The sequence below is a fragment of the Schistocerca serialis genome, chromosome 1 (genome assembly GCF_023864345.2).
Source record: "Schistocerca serialis cubense isolate TAMUIC-IGC-003099 chromosome 1, iqSchSeri2.2, whole genome shotgun sequence".
In the NCBI taxonomy this organism is placed as follows: Eukaryota; Metazoa; Arthropoda; class Insecta; order Orthoptera; family Acrididae; genus Schistocerca; species Schistocerca serialis.
In genome coordinates this window covers 565,261,475-565,288,291 of record NC_064638.1, presented here as the reverse complement: position 1 = coordinate 565,288,291, position 26,817 = coordinate 565,261,475, and the positions used below count along the sequence as shown (strand labels likewise).

The 26,817-nt window shown below is 42.6% G+C and overlaps 1 protein-coding gene across 1 annotated transcript in view; it reads left to right on the top strand.

Moving 5' to 3' along the window:
- Positions 1 to 26,817, top strand: part of LOC126416061 (serine/threonine-protein kinase S6KL) — a 221,394-nt gene that overhangs the window by 75,226 nt on the left and 119,351 nt on the right. The window contains exon 8 of the mRNA XM_050083577.1: positions 6,512 to 6,600. Coding sequence (XP_049939534.1) covers positions 6,512 to 6,600 — 89 coding nt within the window. The remainder of the gene's footprint in view (positions 1 to 6,511; positions 6,601 to 26,817) is intronic.

Genomic DNA, 26,817 nt, shown 5'->3' with positions numbered 1-26,817 from the left:
AGGATGTGAGGTCTGCCAGTTATGCAAAACATCATTTTTTTCAAGTACCCAAACATGTTTCAGCGCTACTGTGCCATCATCAGAGGGTTTCCATTGTATTTAACCTTTACACTTGGTGTGCATGATTTTTCAGGACCACTTGTTTATTATTTATTACAGGTAGCTTGTCATGTTTTCGTGTGGCAAGCCCTTTTATTCACAGCATCATGGTGAGGTGTTATGATGCACACATAAATATAACAAATAAGCACTTTGCACTTCTCCAGAAAACAGTGTAATTGTGGTTGTTGTTTTTGCCAGAGGTATAGGCCGATATGAACAATGCCCATCATTGTAACCTTTCTGCTGTCCTGTCTGGAAGGCTAGAACACAGTTCAAACAATGTGAGTAATGGGTTGTGGTCAGTGAGCAACTGGAATTTGATGCCATACAGATAGGTATCAAATTTCTTAACTGCATAAACGATGGACAATGCCTGCTCAGAGCCATTCGCTTCCTTGTGAGCTGCCCCAACACTATGCTGCAAGACATCTGTGGTAAGAAGAAAAAGCTTCCATGATGGAAACAGGGCAAGACATGATACTGATTGGAGGGCTTATTTACTTATGGAAAAAGCTGTCACAGACTTTGGGGACCACTGAAATAGAACCCCTATTTTCCGCAGTGCATTGAGTGGTTAGACAGTTTTGTGACACCGGGGATAAAATGGCCATAGTAGCTAATTTTTCCCATAATGGATTGCAGTTCCTTTTGAGTCTGGACCTGTGCATGTTTGCAATAGCTCGGACATGATGCTTGGTAGGATGGATGACCAGCTTGCTGATTATAAAGCCAAACACTCAACAGACTGTTGGAAAAATTTACACTTTTGGAGGCTACATTTTAGGCCAGCCTTGGTTAACCAAGCAAACAAAGATTACAAGTTCTGAAGGTTCTGGTTGATATCCGCATCACTACGATGTCACTCCACTAATTGCCACATCAAAGAGTATCCTGTATCAGATTCTCCAAGTAATGCTGGAAGACTGCTGCAGTGCTGAAAATACCAAAGGGCAGCCTGTTTTACTTGTGGAGGCGAAAGGGTGTATTGAGCACCAACAGATCCTGAAATTTTGGATGTAGTGGTAACTGTAAGTATGCCTCTGACAAATGAAGCTTAGTACAGAAGACACCATTTTCTGTCTTGGAAAACAGATCTGCTGGGTGGTAAATTTGAAAGGTATCGATGATGAACTGGGTGTTAATGGTGCCACGTAATTGGAGAGAAAGCCATACTTTTTTTCTCTCTCCTGCCCCCCCCCCCTCTCTTTTGCAAGGGGACAAGCCCGTTGGCTTGACGAGATAGGGTTAATCACCTCAAGGGCCTTCAATCTGTCCAATGCTGTCCTAACCACATCCCACAGGATGTGTGGGCTCGGGAGCACTCACGAGAAGTGAGGCACAGACTATGGTTTTAATTGAGTTTTTACTGTTACATCCATAGCCCATCCTAACCCAGGAGTAAACAAGTAAACAGATCGGAATGAAGTAGTTAAGCCTTCAATGCCATGAAATGGAATTGCTGTGGAAGCCAAACACACCTTCTTTGAAATGGAAAAACCAAATTGTTTGAATGCACCTAACTAAAGTATATTTTCCACATTACCAGAAGTAACAGACGAAAAGGGAAGTTTCTTGGAAACATTTTTATAGGAGACTTGTGTAGCAAAACACCTTTCATGTTCTTGTCAAGGCCACTATATGCTGCCAAAATCCATGATTTTTGGCAAGAACTTCCTGTTGCAACATACGTTCCAAGTTCAAGTGGACACTTCACTCAGCAACCGCCATATCCAAGAGAACAGGGTTCTGTATTGAGCGTCCTCTTCTTCCTGGTGACCATGAATGGTGTAGTGGTGGCTGTGGGATATTTGGCATTGTCTTTCTTATATGCTGACAATTTTTTATTTTATTATTGCTCCTGTAGTATGGTTGTTGCTGAGCATCACCTACAGGGTGCCATACGAAAGGCGCAGTAATGGGCTCTCACCCATGGCTTTTGGTTTTCAGCCACAAAGACTCAAGTCATGCACTTCTGTCATCATTGTACTGCCCACCCACATCCAGAGCTTTACCTAGATGATCAATTAGTTCTTGTAGTTGAGATGCACCACTTTCTGGGACTAGCTTTGATTCCCAGCTGATGTAGGTTCCCTACCTTTGCTAATTTAAGCGCAAGTGCTGGCGACACCACATTATACTTCACTGCCTCAGTATTATTAGTTGGGGTGTAGCTCATTTTACCCGTCTGCATCTCTACAAAGCCCTTATTCAGTCCTGTGTTGACTATGGGAGTCTTGCATATAGTTCTGCATCATCCTCAGCATTGTGGATATTGGATTCCATTCATCAATCTTAGATCTGACTTGTGACATGAGCTTTTCGAACTAGCACTACTAGTTGAGGCTGGAGTCCCTCCATTATGTCAGGCGCGAACAACAGCTGCTGAATTATTCTATACACATTCATAGCTCCCCAGAACATCCCAAATACCATGTCCTTTTCCCTGTAAAGGAGCCCCACCTCTCACAGCAGCGACCCAGAACTGGGTTTATAATTGCTGCACACCTCAAGTGTGTCTGTTCGGAACCACAACTTCCTCCACTGTCGCCTCTGCTCAAGGAGACATCACATTTGCCCCATGGCTTGTGTCCCAACCTCGGATTTTCCTCAAAGTCTCCTTTGGTCCAAAAAGCTCTGTTGACCAAACACAAAGTACCTCTAGATGATCCTGGCAAGCCTCGTATGCAGTGCTGGAAAAGTGTAGCTGGCTGGGTCACATGCGCCGACAATGTGGGTTGGAAATCACATGAAGATATGCAATATCCTTTTGGCAACATTTTGATAGCATGGGCGCTAATACCAGGGTCAATGTGCTCTCTATGTTGTTGTCAGCATATTCCATAACCAGCTCATTGTTTATGTCTGCTGGCTGTACACCTGCCTTGGCAATGCCCTCACTGTTGTTGTCATCTGTCTCCAGAACTAGTTTTTTCCAGCCGTGATGCAGTGCCACTGAACAATGCAGACGTCAGATGATGGTCACGTAGGTTGAATATGCCTCACATGCAGCAACTGCAGATAGGGCAGTATGTTATCAATGGAATTCACATGTCCATCGTAATATGTGTCAAACTATGTAGACACCTATTACAGTTATCTAGCATCAAGCCAACACTGTGGAGAAAGTAACACAGTTTATTACAGCCAGTATCAGAATATAGCAGTCATCTCATGCACTGATCACTTTGCATAGTCCTGTGGCTACTGATAACTGGCTGTTCACCTGCATCAATAGCAGCATGCTCTGAATGAACCAACATATCACACATGGTAATCCTATTGCCCAGAGACTGATTATTCTGCCCTGTTTGAACTCATTAACATAGTGATAGTGTGTCTTTATGTGCATGGAACCATACTGTTATTTACTTTTATGCCTCCTTTATTGGCCCTTCAACTGAACTTGATGTAACATTGAATTTCCTGGTCACACGAAAGAGGGTGCTTATAAACTTCTGTGCACATCATCTCTGCAGTGATTGTCACTTACTGTTGCGGGAGGATGACAGTTCAATCCCGCGTCCAGCCATCCTGATTTAGGTTTTCCATGATTTCCCTAATTGTTCCAGGGAAATGCTGGGATGGTTCTTTTGAAAGGGCATGGCCGACTTCCTTCCCCGTCCTTCCCTAATCCGATGAGACAGATGACCTTGCTGTCTGGTCTCCTGCCCCAAACAACCCAACCCAACCCATTTACTCTTGATGCACTGCACTACACAGCCTTTAAGTTTGCATTATTCAGAGGATTCTTCCTGGGTGTTGTAATGTTCACTGAAGTTGGTCTATTACGAGGGCAGTTCAATAAGTAATGTAACTCATTTTTTTTCTGGAAGAGGGGTTGTTTTATTCAGCATTGAAATACACCAGGTTATTCCCCAATCTTTTAGCTACACAACACTATTTTTCAACGTAATCTCCATTCAATGCTACGGCCTTACGCCACCTTGAAATGAGGGCCTGTATGCCTGTACGGTACCATTCCACTGGTCGATGTCGGAGCCAACGTCGTACTGCATCAATAACTTCTTCATCATCTGCGTAGTGCCTCCCACGGATTGCGTCCTTCATTGGGCCAAACATATGGAAATGCGACTGTGCGAGATCGGGGCTGTAGGGTGCATGAGGAAGAACAGTCCACTGAAGTTTTGTGAGCTCCTCTCGGGTGCGAAGACTTGTGTGAGGTCTTGCGTTGTCATGAAGAAGGAGAAGTTCGTTCAGATTTTTGTGCCTACGAACACGCTGAAGTCGTTTCTTCAATTTCTGAAGAGTAGCACAATACACTTCAGAGTTGATCGTTTGACCATGGGGAAGGACATCGAACAGAATAACCCCTTCAGTGTCCCAGAAGACTGTAACCATGACTTTACCGGCTGAGGGTACGGCTTTAAACTTTTTCTTGGTAGGGGAGTGGGTGTGGCGCCACTCCATTGATTGCCGTTTTGTTTCAGGTTCGAAGTGATGAACCCATGTTTCATCGCCTGTAACAATCTTTGACAAGAAATTGTCACCCTCAGCCACATGACGAGCAAGCAATTCCGCACAGATGGTTCTCCTTTGCTCTTTATGGTGTTCGGTTAGACAACGAGGGACCCAGCGGGAACAAACCTTTGAATATCCCAACTGGTGAACAATTGTGACAGCACTACCAACAGAGATGTCAAGTTGAGCACTGAGTTGTTTGATGGTGATCCGTCGATCATCTCGAACGAGTGTGTTCGCATGCTCCGCCATTGCAGGAGTCACAGCTGTGCACGGCCGGCCCACACGCGGGAGATCAGACAGTCTTGCTTGACCTTGCGGCGATGATGACACACGCTTTGCCCAACGACTCACCATGCTTTTGTCCACTGCCAGATCACCGTAGACATTCTGCAAGTGCCTATGAATATCTGAGATGCCCTGGTTTTCCGCCAAAAGAAACTCGATCACTGCCCGTTGTTTGCAACGCACATCCGTTACAGACGCCATTTTAACAGCTCCGTACAGCGCTGCCACCTGTCGGAAGTCAATGAAACTATACGAGACGAAGCGGGAATGTTTGAAAATATTCCACAAGAAATTTCCGGTTTTTTCAACCAAAATTGGCCGAGAAAAAAAATGTGTTGCATTACTTATTGAACTGCCCTTGTACAAGAATTACATAACTTGTATGAAAATGAAGAGAGAGCCTCATGATACAGCCGTGCTGTTCCTTCTGTGTACAAAGGAAGCATTGACACCTTTATGAGCTTACTGATTATGTTCTGGTTTATCCCTTTGGACTGCATTTCCAAACACTTTGTTCATACAGTTACCCAGCTACATACTTTCACCCAGGACTGACTCGCAAAACCGTTATTATGATTGGTGATATTGATAAAGCAGATATTAACTGTTTGTAGGACTTTGTATTATCATTTGGTATATATTTTTTGCTTGTATCTTAGTACTAACAACTTTCATTTGCTCTTTTTTCTTTTTCATTACTGCTAATGCACATAGTAGCTTTAGGTTGTTCCGCTAAATGAAGGTCACACCTATGATGAGAATGCCATCACCTCACATGATCTTAGCACAGTTAGCAACACTCCACTGAGCGAGGTGGCGTGCTGGTATGACAATGAACTTTTATTCGAAAGGATGGCAACTCAAATCACTGTCTGGCCATTGAATTTCAATGTTCTGTTATTTCCCTAAACTGTTTTAAACAAATTCTTATACTGTGACTTTCAAAGAGCATTGATGGTTTCTCCTCTCCTATTCTTCTCTAAACTGAGCTCATGCTCTGTCTTAAATGATCTTATTGTTGACATGATATTAAACCTTGATCTTCCTTCCTTCCTGTTTTTGCATCATTACTGATGGTACAAGAAATAGCTTAAAGATGTTTAAATATTTTTTTATTTTCTGTATCTTGATAAAATGTGGATAAAATTTGCTTTGTTTTCATTTCTATGTTAACTTTAAAGCTTTTGTATTGTCTAGGAGAAAGCAGCTCCTTGTAAAAAATAGTGTATAAAATGCTTATTTGAACCATCAGCTGTTTTTATTTTAACCCCAAATATCTACTGGTTTCAAACTTGGACCATCTTCACGGATGCTATCCAAAGATACAAAAAATTATTGGTAGCTTTGGATAGCATTAATGAGGGTGGTCCAAGACCAAAACCTATAGATATTTGGGTTTAAAATAACAAAAGGTGATGGTTTAGATTGTATTTCATACATTACTTAATGGCTGTTGACAGTCACCTTCCAAAATGTGTAAGAAATAGTGCAGTAATTAGTTTCATTGTAATGTCATGTAAATTTGTAGTCATTGCAAATATGTCTATCTGTATGTTTTGCTTTCAGGAACTGTTGATTTGGTATCTGTGTGTTGTACTTCATTTTGAATTGATCATGTCATACTTTCTTTTTCTTTCTCCAGCTCCTGACATAGTTAGTATGGAACCCTATGGTCATGCTGTGGATTGGTGGTCCCTGGGTGTGATAATGTGCTGTTTACTCACCGGAGAGGTAGGATTGTTGAAACACACACTACTTCTGCAATATCTAATTAAAAAATGAATAGGTGAACATTGTTTTATCTGATACTAACATTAGCTATGTTCAGATTGTGTATTGTTTCTTGATATTGTGTGTCGTAGGCAAATTTCTCAACAGTGCTTTGTTAGGAACATCATAACACAGCTTGCCCAAGTCTTCAAGGGTGTGCTGAAAAGTTGATCATCCTCCATACAGTCACAACTCATCCCCATCTTGTTTTCATCTGTTTTAAAACCTAAAGAAACCTTTGATGACTTCCCTTAGTTAGTGATGAAGCAGTGCAAGTAGAGGTGAGATTGTGGCTCCGTCAACAAAGGCAAACATTCTACGGCAACGATATTGACAGACTGATCTCTCGTTGGGAGAAATGTGTTCATAGCCAGAGTGATTAGGTTGAGAAACAAACATGTAGATATAAATAATAAAGATGTAAAATATTAATAACGCTTGTTCAGTTTAAAATGCATTAAGAGTTTTCATATAAAAACTCAGAGGCATTACTTTCCAGCATACCCCATAAGAAAGTTGGGAATTTAGGCATTTACTCTGAAAATATGAATACATCTATGTGTCAGCACCTGAGTGACAGTTACATGCTAGTCATCATGCAAAAGTTGACATACAGCAAGGCAAGATAATATCAGAATTACGTGGAAAATATATTTTTTATTTATGTATTTACATGTCAAGTTCCATAGGACCAAATTGAAGAATAAATCTCCAAGGTCATGGACAATGTCGATACATGAAATGACAACATAGAAGTAATAACAGATAAAAATAAAATCTTTATGAACCCAAAAAAAGTCAATCCATAAGTTTAAGTAAATGCAATCATCAATACAACAAGAATCAGCTTAATTTTTGAAGAAACTCTTCAACAGTCTAGAAAGAGTGACCCATGAGGAAACTCTTCAGTTTCAATTTGAAAGTGCGTGGATTACTGCTAAGATTTTTGAATTCAAGTTGTAGCTTATCGAAAATGGTTGCAGCAGTCTACTGCACGCCTTTCTGCACAAGAGTTAAGGAAGTCCGATCCAAATGCAGGTTTGATTTCTCCCAAGTATTAACTGAGTGAAAGTTGCTTATTCTTGGGAATAAACTAATATTTTTAACAAGAAATGACAGAGATATATATATATATGGAATGAAGCCATATATATATATATATATATATATATATATATATATATATATATATATATATATATATATATATATATATATATATATATATATATATATATATATATATATATATATATATATAATGGAAGGAAACATTCCACGTGGGAAAAATTATATATAAAAACAAAGATGAGGTGACTTACCGAACAAAAACGCTGGCAGGTCGATAGACACACAAACAAACACAAACATACACACAAAATTCAAGCTTTCGCAACAAATTGTTGCCTCATCAGGAAAGAGGGAAGGAGAGGGGAAGACGAAAGGAAGTGGGTTTTAAAGGAGAGGGTAAGGAGTCATTCCAATCCCGGGAGCGGAAAGACTTACCTTAGGGGGAAAAAAGGACAGGTATACACTCGCACACACGCACATATCCATCCACACATACAGACACAAGCAGACATCAAAAAACAATGTCTGCTTGTGTCTGTATGTGTGGATGGATATGTGCGTGTGTGCGAGTGTATACCTGTCCTTTTTTCCCCCTAAGGTAAGTCTTTCCGCTCCCGGGATTGGAATGACTCCTTACCCTCTCCTTTAAAACCCACTTCCTTTCGTCTTCCCCTCTCCTTCCCTCTTTCCTGATGAGGGAACAATTTGTTGCGAAAGCTTGAATTTTGTGTGTATGTTTGTGTTTGTTTGTGTGTCTATCGACCTGCCAGCGTTTTTGTTCGGTAAGTCACCTCATCTTTGTTTTTATATATATATATATATATCCTTTTAGAATGAGAAGAGTTACCCTAAAATACAGGGTGTTACAAAAAGGTACAGCCAAACTTTCAGGAAACATTCCTCACACACAAAGAAAGAAAATATGTTATGGGGACATGTGTCTGGAAACGCTTACTTTCCATGTTAGAGCTCATTTTATTACTTCTCTTTAAATCGCATTAATCATGGAATGAAACACACAGCAACAGAACGTACCAGCGTGACTTCAAACACTTTGTTACAGGAAATGTTCAAAATGTCCTCCGTTAGCGAGGATACATGCATCCACCCTCCGTCGCATGGAATCCCTGATGTGCTGATTCCGCCCTGGAGAATGGCGTATTGTATCACAGCCGTCCACAACATGAGCACGAAGAGTCTCTACATTTGGTACCGGGGTTGCGTAGACAAGAGCTTTCAAATGCCCCCATAAATGAAAGTCAAGAGGGTTGAGGTCAGGAGAGCGTGGAGGCCATGGAATTGGTCTGCCTCTACCAATCCATCGGTCACCGAATCTGTTGTTGAGAAGCGTACGAACACTTCAACTGAAATGTGCAGGAGCTCCATCGTGCATGAACCACATGTGGTGTCATACTTGTAAAGGCACATGTTCTATCAACACAGCTAGAGTATCCCGTATGAAATTATGATAACGTTCTCCATTGAGCGTAGGTGGAAGAACGTGGGGCCCAATCAAGACATCACCAACAATGCCTGCCCAAATGTTCACAGAAAATCTGTGTTGATGACGTGATTGCACAATTGCGTGAGAATTCTCGTCAGCCCACACATGCTGATTGTGAAAATTTACAATTTGATTACGTTGGAATGAAGCCTCATCTGTAAAGAGAACATTTGTGCTGAAAGGAGGATTGACACATTGTTGGATGAGCCATTCGCAGAAGTGTACCCGTTGAGGCCAATCAGTTGCTGATAGTGCCTGCACACGCTGTACATGGTACGGAAACAATTGGTTCTCCCGTAGCACTCTCCATACAGTGACGTGGTCAGCGTTACCTTGTACAGCAGCAACTTCTCTGACGCTGACATTAGGGTTCTCATCAACTGCACGAAGAATTGCCTCGTCCATTGCTGGTGTCCTCGTCGTTCTAGGTCTTCCCCAGTCACGAGTCATAGGCTGGAATGTTCCGTGCTCCCTAAGACGCCGATCAATTGCTTCGAACGTTTTCCTGTCGGGACACCTTCATTCTGGAAATCTGTCTCGATACAAATGTACGGCACCACGGCTATTGCCCTGTGCTAATCCATACATCAAATGGGCATCTGCCAACTCTGCATTTGTAAACATTGCACTGACTACAAAACCATATTCGTGATGAACACTAACCTGTTGATGCTACGTACTGATGTGTTTGATGCTAGTACTGTAGAGCAATGAGTCGCATGTCAACACAAGCATCGAAGTCAACATTACCTTCCTTCAATTGGGCCAACTGGTGGTGAATCGAGGAAGTACAGTACATACTGACGAAACTAAAATGAGCTCTAACATGGAAATTAAGCATTTCCAGACACATGTCCACATAACATCTTTTCTTTATTTGTGTGTGAGGAATGTTTCCTGAAAGTTTGGCCGTACCTTTTTGTAACACCCTGTATAATACCATATAACATAGGTGAATGAAAATAAGCAAAGTAGACTAATTTTCGTGTTGAATGATCTCTCACTTCAGATACCTTTCGAATAGTAAAAAAGGCACCATTAAGTCTTTGAACAAGATCCTGAACAAGGGCTTTCCATGACAGTTTACTATCCATCTGAACACCTAGAAATTTGAACTGTTCAGTTTCACTAACCATATGCCCATTCTGTGACATTAAAACGTCAGGTTTTGTTGAATTGTGTGTCAGAAACTGTAAAAACTGAATCTTACTGTGATTTAGCATTAGTTTATTTTCTACAGGCCATGAACTTAGGTCATGAACTGCACTATTAGAAACCAATCCAATATTAACTCAAGAAAATACTAGACAGCTTTGGAAATTCAGCTGATAATCTCTCTCATTACAATCACGTAACAATTTGGCAGTCTTTCACCTCATCCTCAATTCATGTTTCCTCCCAAAGGCACTTAAAGAATATGTCAACATTGTCTTGTTTTATGGCAATAAATTGCAATATTCCTGGACTGAATAAACATAAAACTGGAGCCAAAAATCTTAAACTGAAAAGATAAAAAGAAGACTAGCCAGTTAGTTAACTTCATAGCCATTACTCTCCTACACATGTCCAAAACAAATTATTGGCCAGCATATCTAAAAATGTAATCACTAAAATATTAGTTTACATGGAATAGTGATCAATTACAATAAAATATAATCAGTCTCAAAAAAACTGTGAGACGCATTTCAGATCTGTCTACCTACCAAAAGACATGAAATGTATATGAATTATGTCCTGAAATGTAAAGACTGGCAGTTTTCCAGATTAATATAATACATGAAAATACCAAATCACTTGTTCTTGATTGCACACTCAAAATAAAAATACTAGCCATAAAAGTATAAATACACTCCTGGAAATGGAAAAAAGAACACATTGACACCGGTGTGTCAGACCCACCATACTTGCTCCGGACACTGCGAGAGGGCTGTACAAGCAATGATCACACGCACGGCACAGCGGACACACCAGGAACCGCGGTGTTGGCCGTCGAATGGCGCTAGCTGCGCAGCATTTATGCACCGCCGCCGTCAGTGTCAGCCAGTTTGCCGTGGCATACGGAGCTCCATCGCAGTCTTTAACACTGGTAGCATGCCGCGACAGCGTGGACGTGAACCGTATGTGCAGTTGACGGACTTTGAGCGAGGGCATATAGTGGGCATGCGGGAGGCCAGGTGGACGTACCGCCGAATTGCTCAACACGTGGGGTGTGAGGTCTCCACAGTACATCGATGTTGTTGCCAGTGGTCGGCGGAAGGTGCACGTGCCCGTCGACCTGGGACCGGACCGCAGCGACGCACGGATGCACGCCAAGACCGTAGGATCCTACGCAGTGCCGTAGGGGACCGCACCGCCACTTCCCAGCAAATTAGGGACACTGTTGCTCCTGGGGTATCGGCGAGGACCATTCGCAACCGTCTCCATGAAGCTGGGCTACGGTGCCGCACACCGTTAGGCCGTCTTCCGCTCACGCCCCAACATCGTGCAGCCCGCCTCCAGTGGTGTCGCGACAGGCGTGAATGGAGGGACGAATGGAAACGTGTCGTCTTCAGCGATGAGAGTCGCTTCTGCCTTGGTGCCAATGATGGTCGTATGCGTGTTTGGTGCCGTGCAGGTGAGCGCCACAATCAGGACTGCATACGACCGAGGCACACAGGGCCAACACCCGGCATCATGGTGTGGGGAGCGATCTCCTACACTGGCCGTACACCACTGGTGATCGTCGAGGGGACACTGAATAGTGCACGGTACATCCAAACCGTCATCGAACCCATCGTTCTACCATTCCTAGACCGGCAAGGGAACTTGCTGTTCCAACAGGACAATGCACGTCCGCATGTATCCCGTGCCACCCAACGTGCTCTAGAAGGTGTAAGTCAACTACCCTGGCCAGCAAGATCTCCGGATCTGTCCCCCATTGAGCATGTTTGGGACTGGATGAAGCGTCGTCTCACGTGGTCTGCACGTCCAGCACGAACGCTGGTCCAACTGAGGCGCCAGGTGGAAATGGCATGGCAAGCCGTTCCACAGGACTACATCCAGCATCTCTACGATCGTCTCCATGGGAGAATAGCAGCCTGCATTGCTGCGAAAGGTGGATATACACTGTACTAGTGCCGACATTGTGCATGCTCTGTTGCCTGTGTCTATGTGCCTGTGGCTCTGTCAGTGTGATCATGTGATGTATCTGACCCCAGGAATGTGTCAATAAAGTTTCCCCTTCCTGGGACAATGAATTCACGGTGTTCTTATTTCAATTTCCAGGAGTGTCCTTTAGGATTAAAGGCGACCACTCACCAAAAGAAGAAGCAATGAGTGGTTGGTAGGCACAAACAAAAGAAGGAAAACTCTTTTGTGTGCACCTATCGATGAGTCAATGCATCTTCTTTCCAGTGGAAGGTCTCCTTCAATCCTAAAGTATTTTACATTCTACTAGACCCTTCCTACAAAATTTAACTGTAAGATTAGGTATCCAAATGATGCTAGATATAGAAACCAAACAGATCAATGTGAAATTGTATCTTGAATTGTTGGAGAAGATTTTTACCAGAGAATGTCAGAATTTCATTACTATTCCTCTGGCTCAAGTATTTGAATTGGTGGGAAATATCTATTTTACTGCATCCTGTGTTTTCATTTTCAAACACTTACTATTTCCATTCACTAGAGGGTCTATTCCCTGCAAAACTGCTAGGAAACACCTTCTCATCACTTTGACTTTCTTTATTCAGGAGTCCACACAGAGTGTGTACACACCACTTCTACAATGCAATACTGGACAAAGAAGAAATGTGCTAGAACAGGAGGTATTGAAAGATTAACTGAGGTGAGGTAACTCTATAGTTGGCCAATCCTTCTAATCCAGATGAGCCAAATGCAGATTTATTCTGTCCATACAGTCACCCAGATATGCCAGGTTCCCCTCTCACTGCACCTGGTCTGTGCCTATTCTCTGTCCCACCATCATCCAAGAACAGATTGCATGAGATCGGACATGTTCCCTGCATCTCATTACCCTCCACCTGCCTGCTTTTATTTGGAAAATGCATACTTCTGGAATTTTAATTTTGCTGTGACATAGAGTTTCAATAGCTGGCAAAGGTCACAGTAGTCTCACGCTTTTTCACCTAGTAAGGCTGGCCAGTTCCCTACTACTGCTTTTTTTTTTTGTTCACTTGAACTGACAGCCTTTCTGACTTCTTATTTCCTCTGGCTGTCTTCCTCATATCTTATTTGTTTTTCTTTTATGATAGTTGACGTTAGTTGTAGCTGAGAAGGTAAGTTCTGCTGATTACATCTGCCATGAGTGCTTTGATGTGGGCATTGAATATTTTGTGTTGATGTTTTATTAGTTTACATATCGTGATGACTACTTGATGACTATTTTACCATTATATTATTCATTGTGGATGATACAAAAAAAGATCAAAAACATTAAAAGAGTGATTGGGAGTGATAGTGTTTCTTGTAAGTTAATTTACTGAGAGAATCTCAGAAACCGAAACAGTGCCCCCAGGTGGAGTGTGCCTCACTCTTTCCAGTTACCAGGAAGAAACAGCAGCAGCATACTCTATTGGATAGAGGCAAGGGGCAAAGATATGCCTTCACGCAGTATTCTCTTTCTTTCTGTATGCAGAATGGATCTTGTACTTTGCTTTTAAGGTGCGTTTCACTCTACTTTGCCTTTCCTCAGATTTTACTTCATTATACTAACCCTACCTTGGACAGCTGCTTGAAAGCTGGCACCTGTTCTTGAAATTAGTGGGTGGCCACCTCTTGCTTCAGTTAGTCCACCACTAATATGAGTCTAATTGGCAAATTATCAACAGCCAAAAGGTTTATTTTGGACACTTACTAGTGCAGATGTGTAGGGTTATTCTACCCTCCTCTTTGCTTAACACATTCAAAAATGTGTCTTTAGCTACCACCATTAATGCACAGACCCAATACTCCATCAGTCTTTGAGCATATTTGTACTTCTCGTCTGGTGCACCAGTGAGATCACAGGAAAAATACCTTCTTTAATGACCTCTTACATATCTGTTTGTTGCCTGAAATCTTCCTGTGAGAATATGAGAATTGTTTGTGAATATTCTTCCTTTTCTGATAAGCAACCAACTTCCCTATGAGCACTGCCTTTCTGAGCCAGTGGCCAATCACATCAGTTTGCTTTCTACCAATTCTCCTTTTTTCTTCCTACTTGTGTCCTCTGCATTCTTATCAATGGATTGATCTACAGAGTTTCCATTTCAACTAGAAACTTCAACACCTTTTCAGTTGTGCATATGTCCATTACCCTCACCATTTCCTGAAATCTGGCCAGCAAACACTTAACAGTTGTTTGTACTAAATCTTGTTCATTGAATGAACACCCAGATACCACACTTTTTCTGCCAGTTGAAAATGCTACTTCTTTCATGTGTCAACTCTATTGTGGTACTGCTCCTATAGAAAAATACAATGATGGCAGTATTCTTGTTTCCTAGAGACCAGAAATGTTACTTGAATGTTGTTAGAAGTTACCCAAAACGACTACCTATTAATTTTGGTTACTGAATCAGATTCTGTACTGTCCAGCAGATTAAGCTCTAGTCACTTTAATGACCAGTTTCATAGAAATGATTTGGTTAAGAAATTACCTTGGGTGGAGCCTCTTCCCCTCTTGTCTCTTCCCTTTTTCTCCTCTCACTATTCCCATCCTGTCTTCTCCTCCCTCTTCCTCTTTTTATTACTCTCCCTTTCCCTTCATTCCCCCTTAACCACTTTTCTTTTATTTTCTTTCCCTCCTTCATTTCTTCTCCCTTTCTTCCACTAACCACTTATTTGGTAAAAAAAATTACTCTTGTAAATTTACTCCAATCTTAATATCATTTGGGTAAACATCTTGTGTGTGGTATCTCCCTGGCTTCCCTACTGAAACATTCAGTTGCTGACTGTTAAAAATAATACACACATCACATTTGGTGCTTGGTACTAATCCCATGGCCAAATATGCTGTGCAAAACCTAATATTGTACCTTTATAAGAGTGCTTGCAGTCTAGTAAATGCTAGCTTAGGGTTGCCAGCCTTGTTTTGTTCTGTGGGACAATGTTAAATATATATAAATCCCACTTGACTAATATGACTCATATAACACTCTGATTGAGAAAGAAAAAGCCATTCATTAAATCACTTGATTGGAAGATAAAATACTGCTTACTGTCTCTATTTAGATGCCTCTTAAGTGTTCCAAAAATGGCATTGAAATTTTCTGGGTAATAGGTACCTGCAGATATGCACATTTGAGTTCTTCCAAAATCGATAGAAGAGAGAACCAGAAGATGGCTAAATATTTTGTTCATTCAGGACTGTCATCATAATTTGAACCACTTTTGCATCGGTTTCACTGCTACTGCAAGCATGTATGTTTGGGGTGCCTGTGTGTGTGTGTGTGTGTGTGTGTGTGTGTGTGTGTGTGTGTGAGTCTGTGTTTTAGGTAGGTGGCTGCCTTCCCCATATTTTATGTGAATTTCCATCCAGGAATTTTAATTATAGTCTTTTTTAAGTGGGGAAGACAGAATGTCATCTAATATCTAACACAGTATGCAATGGAACTGTTGTGCACATCCGAGCCAAAATCAAGCGAGGCTGCCACCATCGACTATCAAGGCAAGGCAAATTTTCGAACTAGGAATCCCCTTCCAAATACTCCCAACTAGGAACCATTCTTCCTGATTTCCAGTTATTGAAGAGTGGAGTTCTACATCGAGACGGAGTGAATTTCAAACAGTCCATTCGATCCATCTTAGATTGAGAACTGTGAGGTGGGAGTGGGGGCAGGGGAGGGGGAGAGACGGGGGCGGAAGCAGGGCAGGCTGGTTCGTGGTTTGAAATCCCCGCAGCAGAGACACGTAGGCGCGTGTCGCCGGTGGCGCCAGCAGCTGTGACGCTCACAGGGCGGCGTTGACGACTGCGTCCCATGTGACGCACGAGCCGGAGGATGCGGCCCCGCGCTACGAATGCCGATGCCTGCGCGGAATTTCCGCTGCCGCTCTCGGAACTCTTTACGATCGCCCGTGGTCTCTACCGGCCTGCGTTGCCGCCTTTCTCGACTGCCAAGTTTCGCTATTTTACGCAGTGCGAGCGTTGACTCAACGAAACTAGTTGAAGCAGTAGAAAACAATCAACAAATTTCCCGAAAGAACCTTTGACAACCCGAGTGCTTCACATGTCCGGAGACTGTTCTAAATTATTCTTTCCATAAGGCTATAGCAGATTCCTTCATGCATCGATATCCAAGTCTGGGGAATAGGGTAAGAAGCAAGGAGATTTCTAAGGAAGATCTTTAGGTCGAAAAACGTATCAGCAGATGAGTTTACATTTTATTTGGGATCGAACGAGGAGTAATTGTATGAAAAGCCTGGAAAGATCTCAATCGCAGTTAAAAACAGAAGGCTAACTTTCGAAGGCACATTTAAAGAATGGAACCGAAAACGGCTGCAAATGAGATATTGAGTTGCGAGGAGAATGTAAAGACCCAAGTCCCAAGGGTGAAAGGAATTCATCGGGGTCTAGCGAACTGTGGCATCAGTAAAGAGGTTTTAGGAAAGAAAGAGAGGTTCAGAGTAAGAAGAGTGGGAATGGTGGATGTATCCGCCGATGAGAAAGCAAGAAAAATACAAGAATATTGTGGAAGAAAAGAGTGATCAAGAGTGAGTCACAGATTGAAAGAACATTGTCGAAAGAAAAAAAAAAATTCAGTAACAGAAGAATAATTGTAACCAGTAGATGGCTGAAACGATCAAATAAATATGTACTTAAGTTTATTTAAGGTCTCTCTTCTCTGCTGCAAGAGAGCCAGGCGCCATGAGATTTCACTGGTACCGCCGCAAGGAAACTCCACGTTAATTTTAAGGTTTCTACGGCGACGCCATAAAATCTTTGCAAATAAAAGCGGGAAGATGGACTTTCCAAGGATAAATGAGAGACGTCAGCGGGTCGTACGAGGATCGGTGTTAATATTTTTACAGAAACGATGAAAGAAAAACTTTTTTGGTACAAAAAGTTCGATTGTTACTCCAAATATTCACTTTAAAAATTTATGTTATATTTCATGTGTTATAACCAATGCTAGAAATATGGTTGTGGAACGTTTCAACAGCTTCTGTAAGTTGGTTCAAATGGCTCTGAGGACTATGGGACTTAACAGCTATGGTCATCAGTCCCCTAGAACTTAGAACTACTTAAACCTAACTAACCTAAGGACAGCACACAACACCCAGCCATCACGAGGCAGAGAAAATCCCTGACCCCGCCGGGAATCGAACCCGGGAACCCGGGCGTGGGAAGCGAGAACGCTACCGCACGACCACGAGATGCGGGCTCTTCTGTAAGTGCGCACGAATTTTTTTAAGATAAGGGAACAGAAATAAACAAATGGGCGATAAATGAAATGAATACAGCCAACGAGACTATAATTTCATAAATAACCCGTTGTTTGAAATGCTGTGTGGCAGCTGGCATTGTTATGATGAACGATGCGGTGTTTGCGGTTGTGTTTCTGGTTGCATCGGTGACCTGGGGCGAACGTATTATATGTAGTACACCATTCAGCATGAATTATCCCCCGAGTCCATAAAACAATGTTTTGCGTCATGTTCAGTGTAAGCACAGAAACAGATGATCATTTTCATGCAAGTACTTCGCGAGAGAGCCGCATTTGTTGGTTTTAATTTATCTTGGGTTGTTGTGGGAGGAGACCAGACAGCGAGGTCATCGGTCTCATCGGATTAGGGAAGGACGGGGAAGGAAGTCGGCCATGCCCTTTCAAAGGAACCATCCCAGCATTTGCCTGGTTCGATTTAGGGAAATCACGGAAAATATAAATCAGGATGGCCGGACGCGGGATTGAACCGTCGTCCTCCCGAATGCGAGTCCAGTGTGCTAACCACTGGGCCACCTCTCTCGGTGATTTATCTTGGAGCGCACAGACAGTTGACTGCTACGATTAGTGCACTTATGGTGTACTCGGCTTTCCAATGCGCCGTGCATATAATAACTGTACGATGAATTATGGGAAGTGACTTGTGAGTCAGATGTTGGTAGACGATGATATTGTTCGTTGATAATTTCCTTTGCTTCATAAATGAAGTGGGCAGGTAGTTTTTTTAACTGAGTTATTAGGTTCTAACCTAACCACAACGTTTGAAAATGTAACATATTCGTAAAAAAACAGCCACATATTTGAGACAGCCAAGACTGTAAATTTCATTACTGCTCGTTCGTTTTACTTTTAGCCTTTCGCCGTTGTCAGTTTTCGTTACTAATTCCGATACACACTGTATATAAATCTTGCACTTGTGTGTCCCTCTCAGCTTGTCGCCCCAAGCGGCCACTGCTAATTGTGACACGTCCTGTATAGGAATGTTACAGTTGTGCCTCTGGCACTCTAAGCGGCGGTTTGTTTCGCTAAATCTAGTCACAGCTTAGGAAATCGTGACGTATTCTGAATAAAGTTACATATTTGTGACAACCAAGATTATAAGATTGGACGATTGTCAATGGCTACCATACATTATCACCCGGCTGCCTATGACGACTGATATTGAAGAGCTAGGTACACTGTAAAAGCACTTTAGCAAATATATCTCCTGTTACGATATTGTATATGGATTTTGCATTTCCTCGGTCTAATATTTTAAGCGTTTCGTTACAATTGTTTATGAGCTTCGGCGAATCCTGCGAAATCCATCGGGAGCAGACGTTTTTCACAGCTAAATGTTCATGCTAAACTGAATGTCCTATCCTCTTCGGTATTTCGATGGATCCCCGTACTTCACGGTAAGACACATGGCGCTCCTCTTCCATCGTGGTGTGCATTTTGGTCGATCTTCACGAAATCTTGTGGTGACAGAGGAATGATCATGGCGAAATTTTGCAAATCAGTTGTAAACAGTCTCTTCTGAAGGTATTTGATTATGGATCAACGAAACTATTCGAGGCAATGTAGTTAAGCTTGTACGAAAATCGAAAAAATTAGCCATCGAAAAGATTCATGTGAAATTTCCATTTACGCTGTTTCATTAATCATTCACCGTAAACAAACTATGGACAAGGTTTTTGGCTGTCATAATTTTAATAATAACTAATGGCATATTTAGAAACACTAGTAATTTCACATTTCAATAGCACACTCTAATGGTCATTTTTAAAACTGAAAAAGCGTCGCTCGTGCTCACCATGGATTCTATCCTTGATAACACATAATTTTTCGACTTACGTCATCTTCTTAAGTATAATTTTGTGTCTAATATTTCGTTTCCTGCTGCAGAGAGCATCGTCAGAGACGGTGATGATACGTTTTTAAATTTTCCGGAACTGCCTGAGTGCCATTTTACAAAAAAGGAAAATGCTCTCCTGCTTGTGGCTTTAGACGACCAATGCATCTACGAGAAGATTCACACTCGTCAGATCTCTTCTGAGTGAAAGTGGACTGTTTCTGATGGATAAGCAAAATTCATTTTATGAAGTAGTGTATCCAAATCTGATATAGTCGTACTCTGCGGTGCAAACTTATGCATGTATGTTAATGGTTCAAATGGCTCTGAGCACTATGGAACTTAACTTCTGAGGTCATCAGTCCCCTAGAATGTAGAACTACTTTAACCTAACTAACCTAAGGACATCACACACATCCATGCCCGAGGCAGGATTCGAACCTGCGACCGTAGTGGTCGCGCGGTTTCAGACTGTAGCGCCTAGAACCGCTCGGCCACTTCGGCCGGCCACATGTATGTTAATTTCGTTCAGTATGAGTTGTAACAGATACATTTCTTATGGGTTATTGTTGAGTGTAATATGTGTGTGTAACATAACTCGCCGAGTGCCCGGCATTGCCAGAGTATGTATATATTCCAACCTTATATTAATCCATGTCTTCCTTGTCTCTCTCTCCGTTCATCTCTCCCCCCCCCCCCCCCCCCAGTCTCGCTGTCCATCTGCTCAAGACCCTTTTGTCCGTCTCCTCCCCTCATCTCGCTGTCTATCTGTTCCAGGCCCCTCTTACCTGCTCCTCCCCCCTCTCCCTGTCCTTATCTTCCTACCCTTGTCTCTGTCTACCTCCTCCCTCCTCTCCCTGTACGTCTACTCCTGCCCCCCCCCCCCTCTCTCTCTCTCTCTCTCTCTCTCTCTCTGTGCCCCCTCCCCTCTCTGTCCGTCTTCTCGTCTTTCCTTTCTCCGTCCATTTCTTCTCGCCCACTCTTCCTGTGCATCTCCTCCTCCCTCTTCCCTTTCTCTGTTCATTTGCCCCTCCCGCTTTCTCTGTCACCTCCTCCCCCTCTCTCAGCCCATCTTCTCCCCTTCTCTTTCTCTGTTCATTTCTCTCTCCCCCCACCCCCGTCCATCTCGTCCTCCGCCATATCTGTGTCCATCTTTTCCCACCTTCTCTCTGTCTGTCCTTTTCCTCCACCCCCTTCTCTCTCCAGATTATCACCCCCACACGGAGGTTGCTGGTTCTTACCCCCACATTATTCGTTTAAAGATAGTTTGGCTAATATCGATCCAGGGATTTAGAAAGAACATTTTACCCATGGCTTTACCCGTGTATGCACTTGTCACATGTATTTAACATACACTGAAGCGCCAAAGAATGTGGTGTAGGCATGCGTTTGCAAATACAGAGATATGTAAGCAGGCAGAATACCGCGCTGCGGTCGGCAACCCCTTTGTAAGACAAAAAGTGTCTGGCACAGTTGTTAGATCGCTTACTGCTGCAACAATGACAGGTTATCAAGATTTAAGTGAGTTTGAACGTGGTGTTATGGTCGACCCACGAGCGATGGGACACAGCATCTCCAAGATAGCCATGCAGTTGGGATTTTCCCGCACGACGATTTCACGAGTGTACCATGAATGTCAGGAATCCGGTAAAACATCATATCTCCGACATCGCTACGGCTGGAAAAGATTCTGCAAGAACGGGACCAACGACGACTGAAGAGCATCGCTCAGCTTGACGGAAGTGCAACCCTTCCGCGAATTGGTGCAGATTTCTTTGCTGGGCCATCAAAAAGTGTCAGCGTGCGAACCATTCAACGGAACATCACCGATATGGGCTTTCGGAGCCGAAGACCCACTCGTCCATCTTTGATGACTGCAAGACACAAAGGTTTACACCTAGCCTGGGCCTATCAACAACTGTTGATGACTGCAAACATATTGCCTGGTCGGACGAGTCTCGTTTCAGATTGTATGAGTGGATGGACGTGTATGGGTATGGAGACAATCTCATGCATCCATGGACCCTGGATGTCAGCAGGGAACTATTGAAGCTGGTGGAGGCTCTGTAACGGTGTGGGGCGTGTGCAGTTGGAGTGATATGAGGCCCCAGGTAAGTCTACATACGACTCTGACAGGTGACACGTACGTAAGCATCTTGTCTTTCATCTGCATCCATTCATGTCCATTGTGCGTTCCGACGGACTTGGACAATTCCATCAGGGCAATGCACAACCCACACGTCCAGAATTGCTACAGAGTGGCTCCAGGAACACTCTTCTGAGTTTAAACACTGCCTCTGGCCACCAAACTCCCCAGAGATGAACATTATAGAGTATATCTGAGATGCCTTGCAACGTACTGTTCAGAAGAGATCTCTACCCCCTCATACTCTTACGTATTTATGGACAGCTCTGCAGCATTCATGGTGTAGTTCCCCCCAGCACTACGTCAGACATTGGTGGAGTCGATGCCACGTCGTGTTTCTGCACTTCTGCGTGCTCACGGGGGCCCTACACGATATTAGGCAAGTGTACCAGTTTCTTTTGCTCTTCAGTGATTTCACTCATATTTGTATACAAGGTACGCTTGTATCTCCAGCGAATTTCGCCCTGCGGTTTCGTTTTCACGCAGTTCATTGTTTGTGGCGGCATAACTCCTGAACTAAATGCCATATAGTTCAAAATGGCTCTGAGCACTATGAGACTTAACATCTATGGTCATCAGTCCCCTAGAACTTAGAACTACTTAAACCTAACTAACCTAAGGACAGCACACAACACCCAGTCATCACAAGGCAGAGAAAGCCATATAGTGATATAGCTTTTGCAGGTATATAAAGTGTAACTGTTTATGCTATCTGAAAGATGTGGCGCCAATAGAGTTAGTAGTAAAGAAGTAATAAATTAAAATATCATGCATGATGCGGCAATTTTACTGCATGAACAGCGAAAATGTATTAAGCGATAAACTTTTTTATGGGGGTGCTGTCAGCGAGTAAAAGATTCGTAAAGATTTGAAATTATGTGTAAAATTTGTTGCAAGTCACTAAGTAAGGCTCTCATTCTCAAAAACTGGGTGGATAAAGTCTGGGTATTCACGCATCATGGGCTACACTTCTTTTTTACCCCCACCCTTATCCTTTTTATAGGAACTTGGCTATTATCCCTAGAGCGATTCTTTCCAGACAGTAAGTGATATGTGTACCACGTTCGGTTGAAATCGGTCCATTGATTTAGGAAGACAAGCATGTCCAAAGGAACTTTGTGTCATAATTCAGAATAACACAAGCACTGCAATGTCGAATTTGTCCGCCGACACCGGGCGAACGACTTTCAAGTAAAATGTCCCACCTGTACTGGAATATTGTATATCGATGTACGAGTACAGACCGTAGACATATGGTTGACGACGTATGGAATTATGGGTCTGGTCTGAGTCGTCACGAATAGCCAAATGAAAATGTGAACTCTCACGATAAACGGGAAATCCGCTTTTGAGTCCCGGTCCGACACAAATTTTCATTGTCGTCATTCCATTCTACTGCTGATAGTTGTCCAAATTCGCAGTTGCGATTACATTTAATATATTTCATAACGGCTGTAGTCGACGCAGTGCTGTAATTTAGAATAACACAGGCACTACCGTCCCGTGTTTATCCGCCGACACCGGGCAAGCGACTTTCAAGTAAATGTCTCGTCTGTACGGGAATATGCATAGTAGATGTACGAGTTCAGGTTGTAGACGCCTGGTTGACGACGTATGCAAGTTTAGATCTGGCTGTGAATCGTGTGCGGGTAGCAAAATTGTAAGGCGACCGCTCACGGTAAGCGGGAAATGTGGATTCGATTTCCCGGTCCGGCACAAATTTTCATTGTCGTCATTCCATTCTACAGCTGATTGTTGTCCATATTCGCAATTGTGATTACGTTTAATGGTTTAGGAAGAGATGTGAACATATATACATACATACATTTTTATAATACGTATGGATTCGGTGAACTTACGTACGCAACAACCAACTGCAAATATTCTGACGATCTCAACTAAGAAAGTCCTCGAAAGCTCGAGGCTGACAAATATGACGCAGCAAGAACTCCGTAAAGCATTTACTCAAGAATGTCACCGCGAAAAACAAAATCCACATATATGGCAATAAAGGGCCGTCATCTCATCATTTATTTTGGAACAGAGGAGATGCTTAGAGATAACAAAATTCTGTTTGTTTCACACTCTTGTCTTCTGTTACATAATCTGTTCAATTCGCAATGAGTGACATCTGCGAAACTGTAAAAAAACAATATTTAAAATGTTTTCGACTGAAATGTATTATTCAGTATTTAGGTAACTGTTACCTGTTTCAGACAACGTAATTATTTTCATTGAAAATGTATTATTTAAAGAAAAAACGGGAAATTTAAAAAAAAATTACAGCATAAACGAAATAGACATCAGATAAAAGTTCTGTATCAACATAAATTATTTGCATTAATTGTCACATACCTTAGTGGAAACATTCTCTTATCTATTGACGAAAGAATAACTTGTTTTGGTTAAACATATTTCTTTTAAAAATATTTCTTACAAAAGAAACTTTGAAATTAATTTCAGTAGCAAATTCTTTTGTTATACAAAAATAGTAGCTCTCAAACATACATACATTTGTTAAAATCCAGGTTCCCATTAGAAAACTGCAGTAATGAAAATATATATTTTCCTTGAAGGTTCTGGCGTGAAGAGCTACGTTGTAAAAACGAGAAAAGTCGCCAACTGGGAGTCATGTGAGGTTTAGTCGCACTTATTCTCAATACGTAAACATGGTGATGATTCAGTTGTTAGGATGAACTTCGTCAAATGTTATTTTTAATGCCTGTTTTCAGTATAATGTTTTAGAAAGTGTTCTGGTGGAAAATAAACGCATAGAAAAGTGTTTCAGTGAATACAGTAACGAACCTGTCGATCCAGAAAACGAGATGTAAACGAGTTGCAAATGATCTGCAAGAGCCAGAAAAGAAAAGTAAAATCTCTCAGTATTTTTAATTATTTCTTCCCAGTTCTGACCATATAGTGCAACACTGGATTTTATGTTTGACCAAAAATGCACCTGCGATGTTTAATTCCTAACTTTCTGGTTGTCTGGGAAGGAGTATTTTGTAATTGATAGCAAAGGAATGGGGCAAATTTGAGAAATTAGGCTACAGTGTTATACGAACCAATGTTGTATTACTAAACCAGCGCCAGTCCTCTACTCGGACTTCCTAGAGATACATAATTGGCAAGACAAGATAATAAACAACTTTGCCGTGCTACATATACCCAGTCCGTCTTTCTATGATACAGCCAATATACAGGCATCACCCGACGAAACAATGACGTGTCTGACTATAGTCATTAACCGGCAATGGAAGCGTATCTGGTGGAAACGACCCTTGCCGATATCATATATACGGTCGTGTGAAAAAGTAGTGATGGGGCCTGCTGCGCATTTGTCGATGCCATTCGGAGTGAGGCTCCACCTACCTGACACGTTTGTCATGGCGGCAGAATTAACAGCCATGCTAGCGACGTTGAAGTACGTGTCGAAATACACTGCACCACTGTCGATAATACAAACTGGTTCGTAAGTAGCGCTGGCAATACTACAGTACCAGTCGTAGGCAAGGTCACAATAACCTCCTAGAGGTTCAAATAATGTGGTTAAAAGGTCACTGCGCCTTTGGAGGCAACCAACTGGAGGAAGGTCAGCAAAGGACGCGATCATTATGGGCAGCCACGAGTGTAGTAAGGTTTCGAGCGTCGACTTCATTGCGACTTCGATGGCAGCACTAAGAAACCTGCGGGGCAATCCAAGGGAAACTTCCAGCACTCAAGGGATGAGTCCTGTGGTGAGCTATTTCCCTGTGTTCCAGCTTCCGAGAGGTATTCGTAACATACCATCCGACGTAGCTACAATGTTTACATCTACATTCGCATTCAACAAGCAACCGTATGGCTTATGGCACTAGGTGCTATGTACTACTACTAGTCATTTCCATTCCTGTTCCACTCGCAAATGAAGCGAGGAATAACGACTGTCTGTGTTTCGTGAAAAGAACGCCATCCTTCCCCCAGGGATTCCCATATGATTACACGAAGCATAACTCGAGTGTTAGTCTAACCTACCGGTAACACATCTGGCAACACGCCTCTGAATCACCTCGGCATCTTCTTTTAGTCCGATCTGGGTGGGTATCTCAAACAATCGAAAATACTCAAGAATGTGTCGCACAAGTGTTCTGTATGCGGTCTTCTTGCAGATGAGCTACACTTTGCTTAAACTCTCCCAATAAACCGAAGGCGATCATTTGCCTTCCCCACCATCGTCTTCACGTGCTTGTTCCAATTCATATCGCTTTGGAGCGTTACGCCTAAACATTTAACAGACGTGTGTATGCCAAGCAGGACTGTATTCGAACATTTGATGATTGTTTTTCCAACGCATCTGCATTAACTTTGATTTTTCTAGATTTACACCAAGCTGCCATTAATCACACCAAATAGAAATTCTGTCTAAGTCATCCTGTAACCTTCTCCAGTCACTCAACTACGATACTTTCCCATAGCTTCATGAGCAAACAATCGCCGACTGTTGCTCACGCTATTCTCCATGCCTGAAATTTAAACACGGGCGCTACAAGAACGTCTGAATAACCTACTCCCTCTACTTTGAATGTGGTGAGGAAGAAGACCTTAACCGGGTGGAACTTTGGTGTCAACGATGAAAACAGTTGATGGCATCTTACCCCCGCTGTTGACGACGATGTTTGATTTGTTGGGCACTCAACTGTGCGGTCATCAACGCCCATACAAAGTTTCAATTTTTCCACTGTCCAATTTTTTCTCCTGTCCAATCTAGCCACTGTCACGAATGATGATGATGATGAAGTGATAAGGACAACACAAACACCCAGTCCCCGGGCAGAGAAAATCCCCAAACTGCCCTGGAATCGAACCCGGGAATCGAACCCAGAACCCTGTGATTCAGAGGTAGCAACACTAGCCACTAGACCACTAGCTGCGGACCACCCCAGCTTAAGTGAATGGGCCTTAAGGGACCACTCAGTGCGAAAACGCACCTGACAGTTGCGGACATCGAAATCTCCAGATTAGGCAGAGACGTATGGTAAGGTGTTGCTAGAAGAGGGCCCAGTTCCTTTCCGCATTCATTGTCGAATGTAGCGGGCACCATATCAGGTCTTGAAGCCTTTCCTCTATTGCTAGATTTGAACTGTCATTGTATTGACTTACTCCTATACCTCCTATTTTTGCAAACGTGCGATGATGGAGCGTAGTAATTGGGCAGTGACTT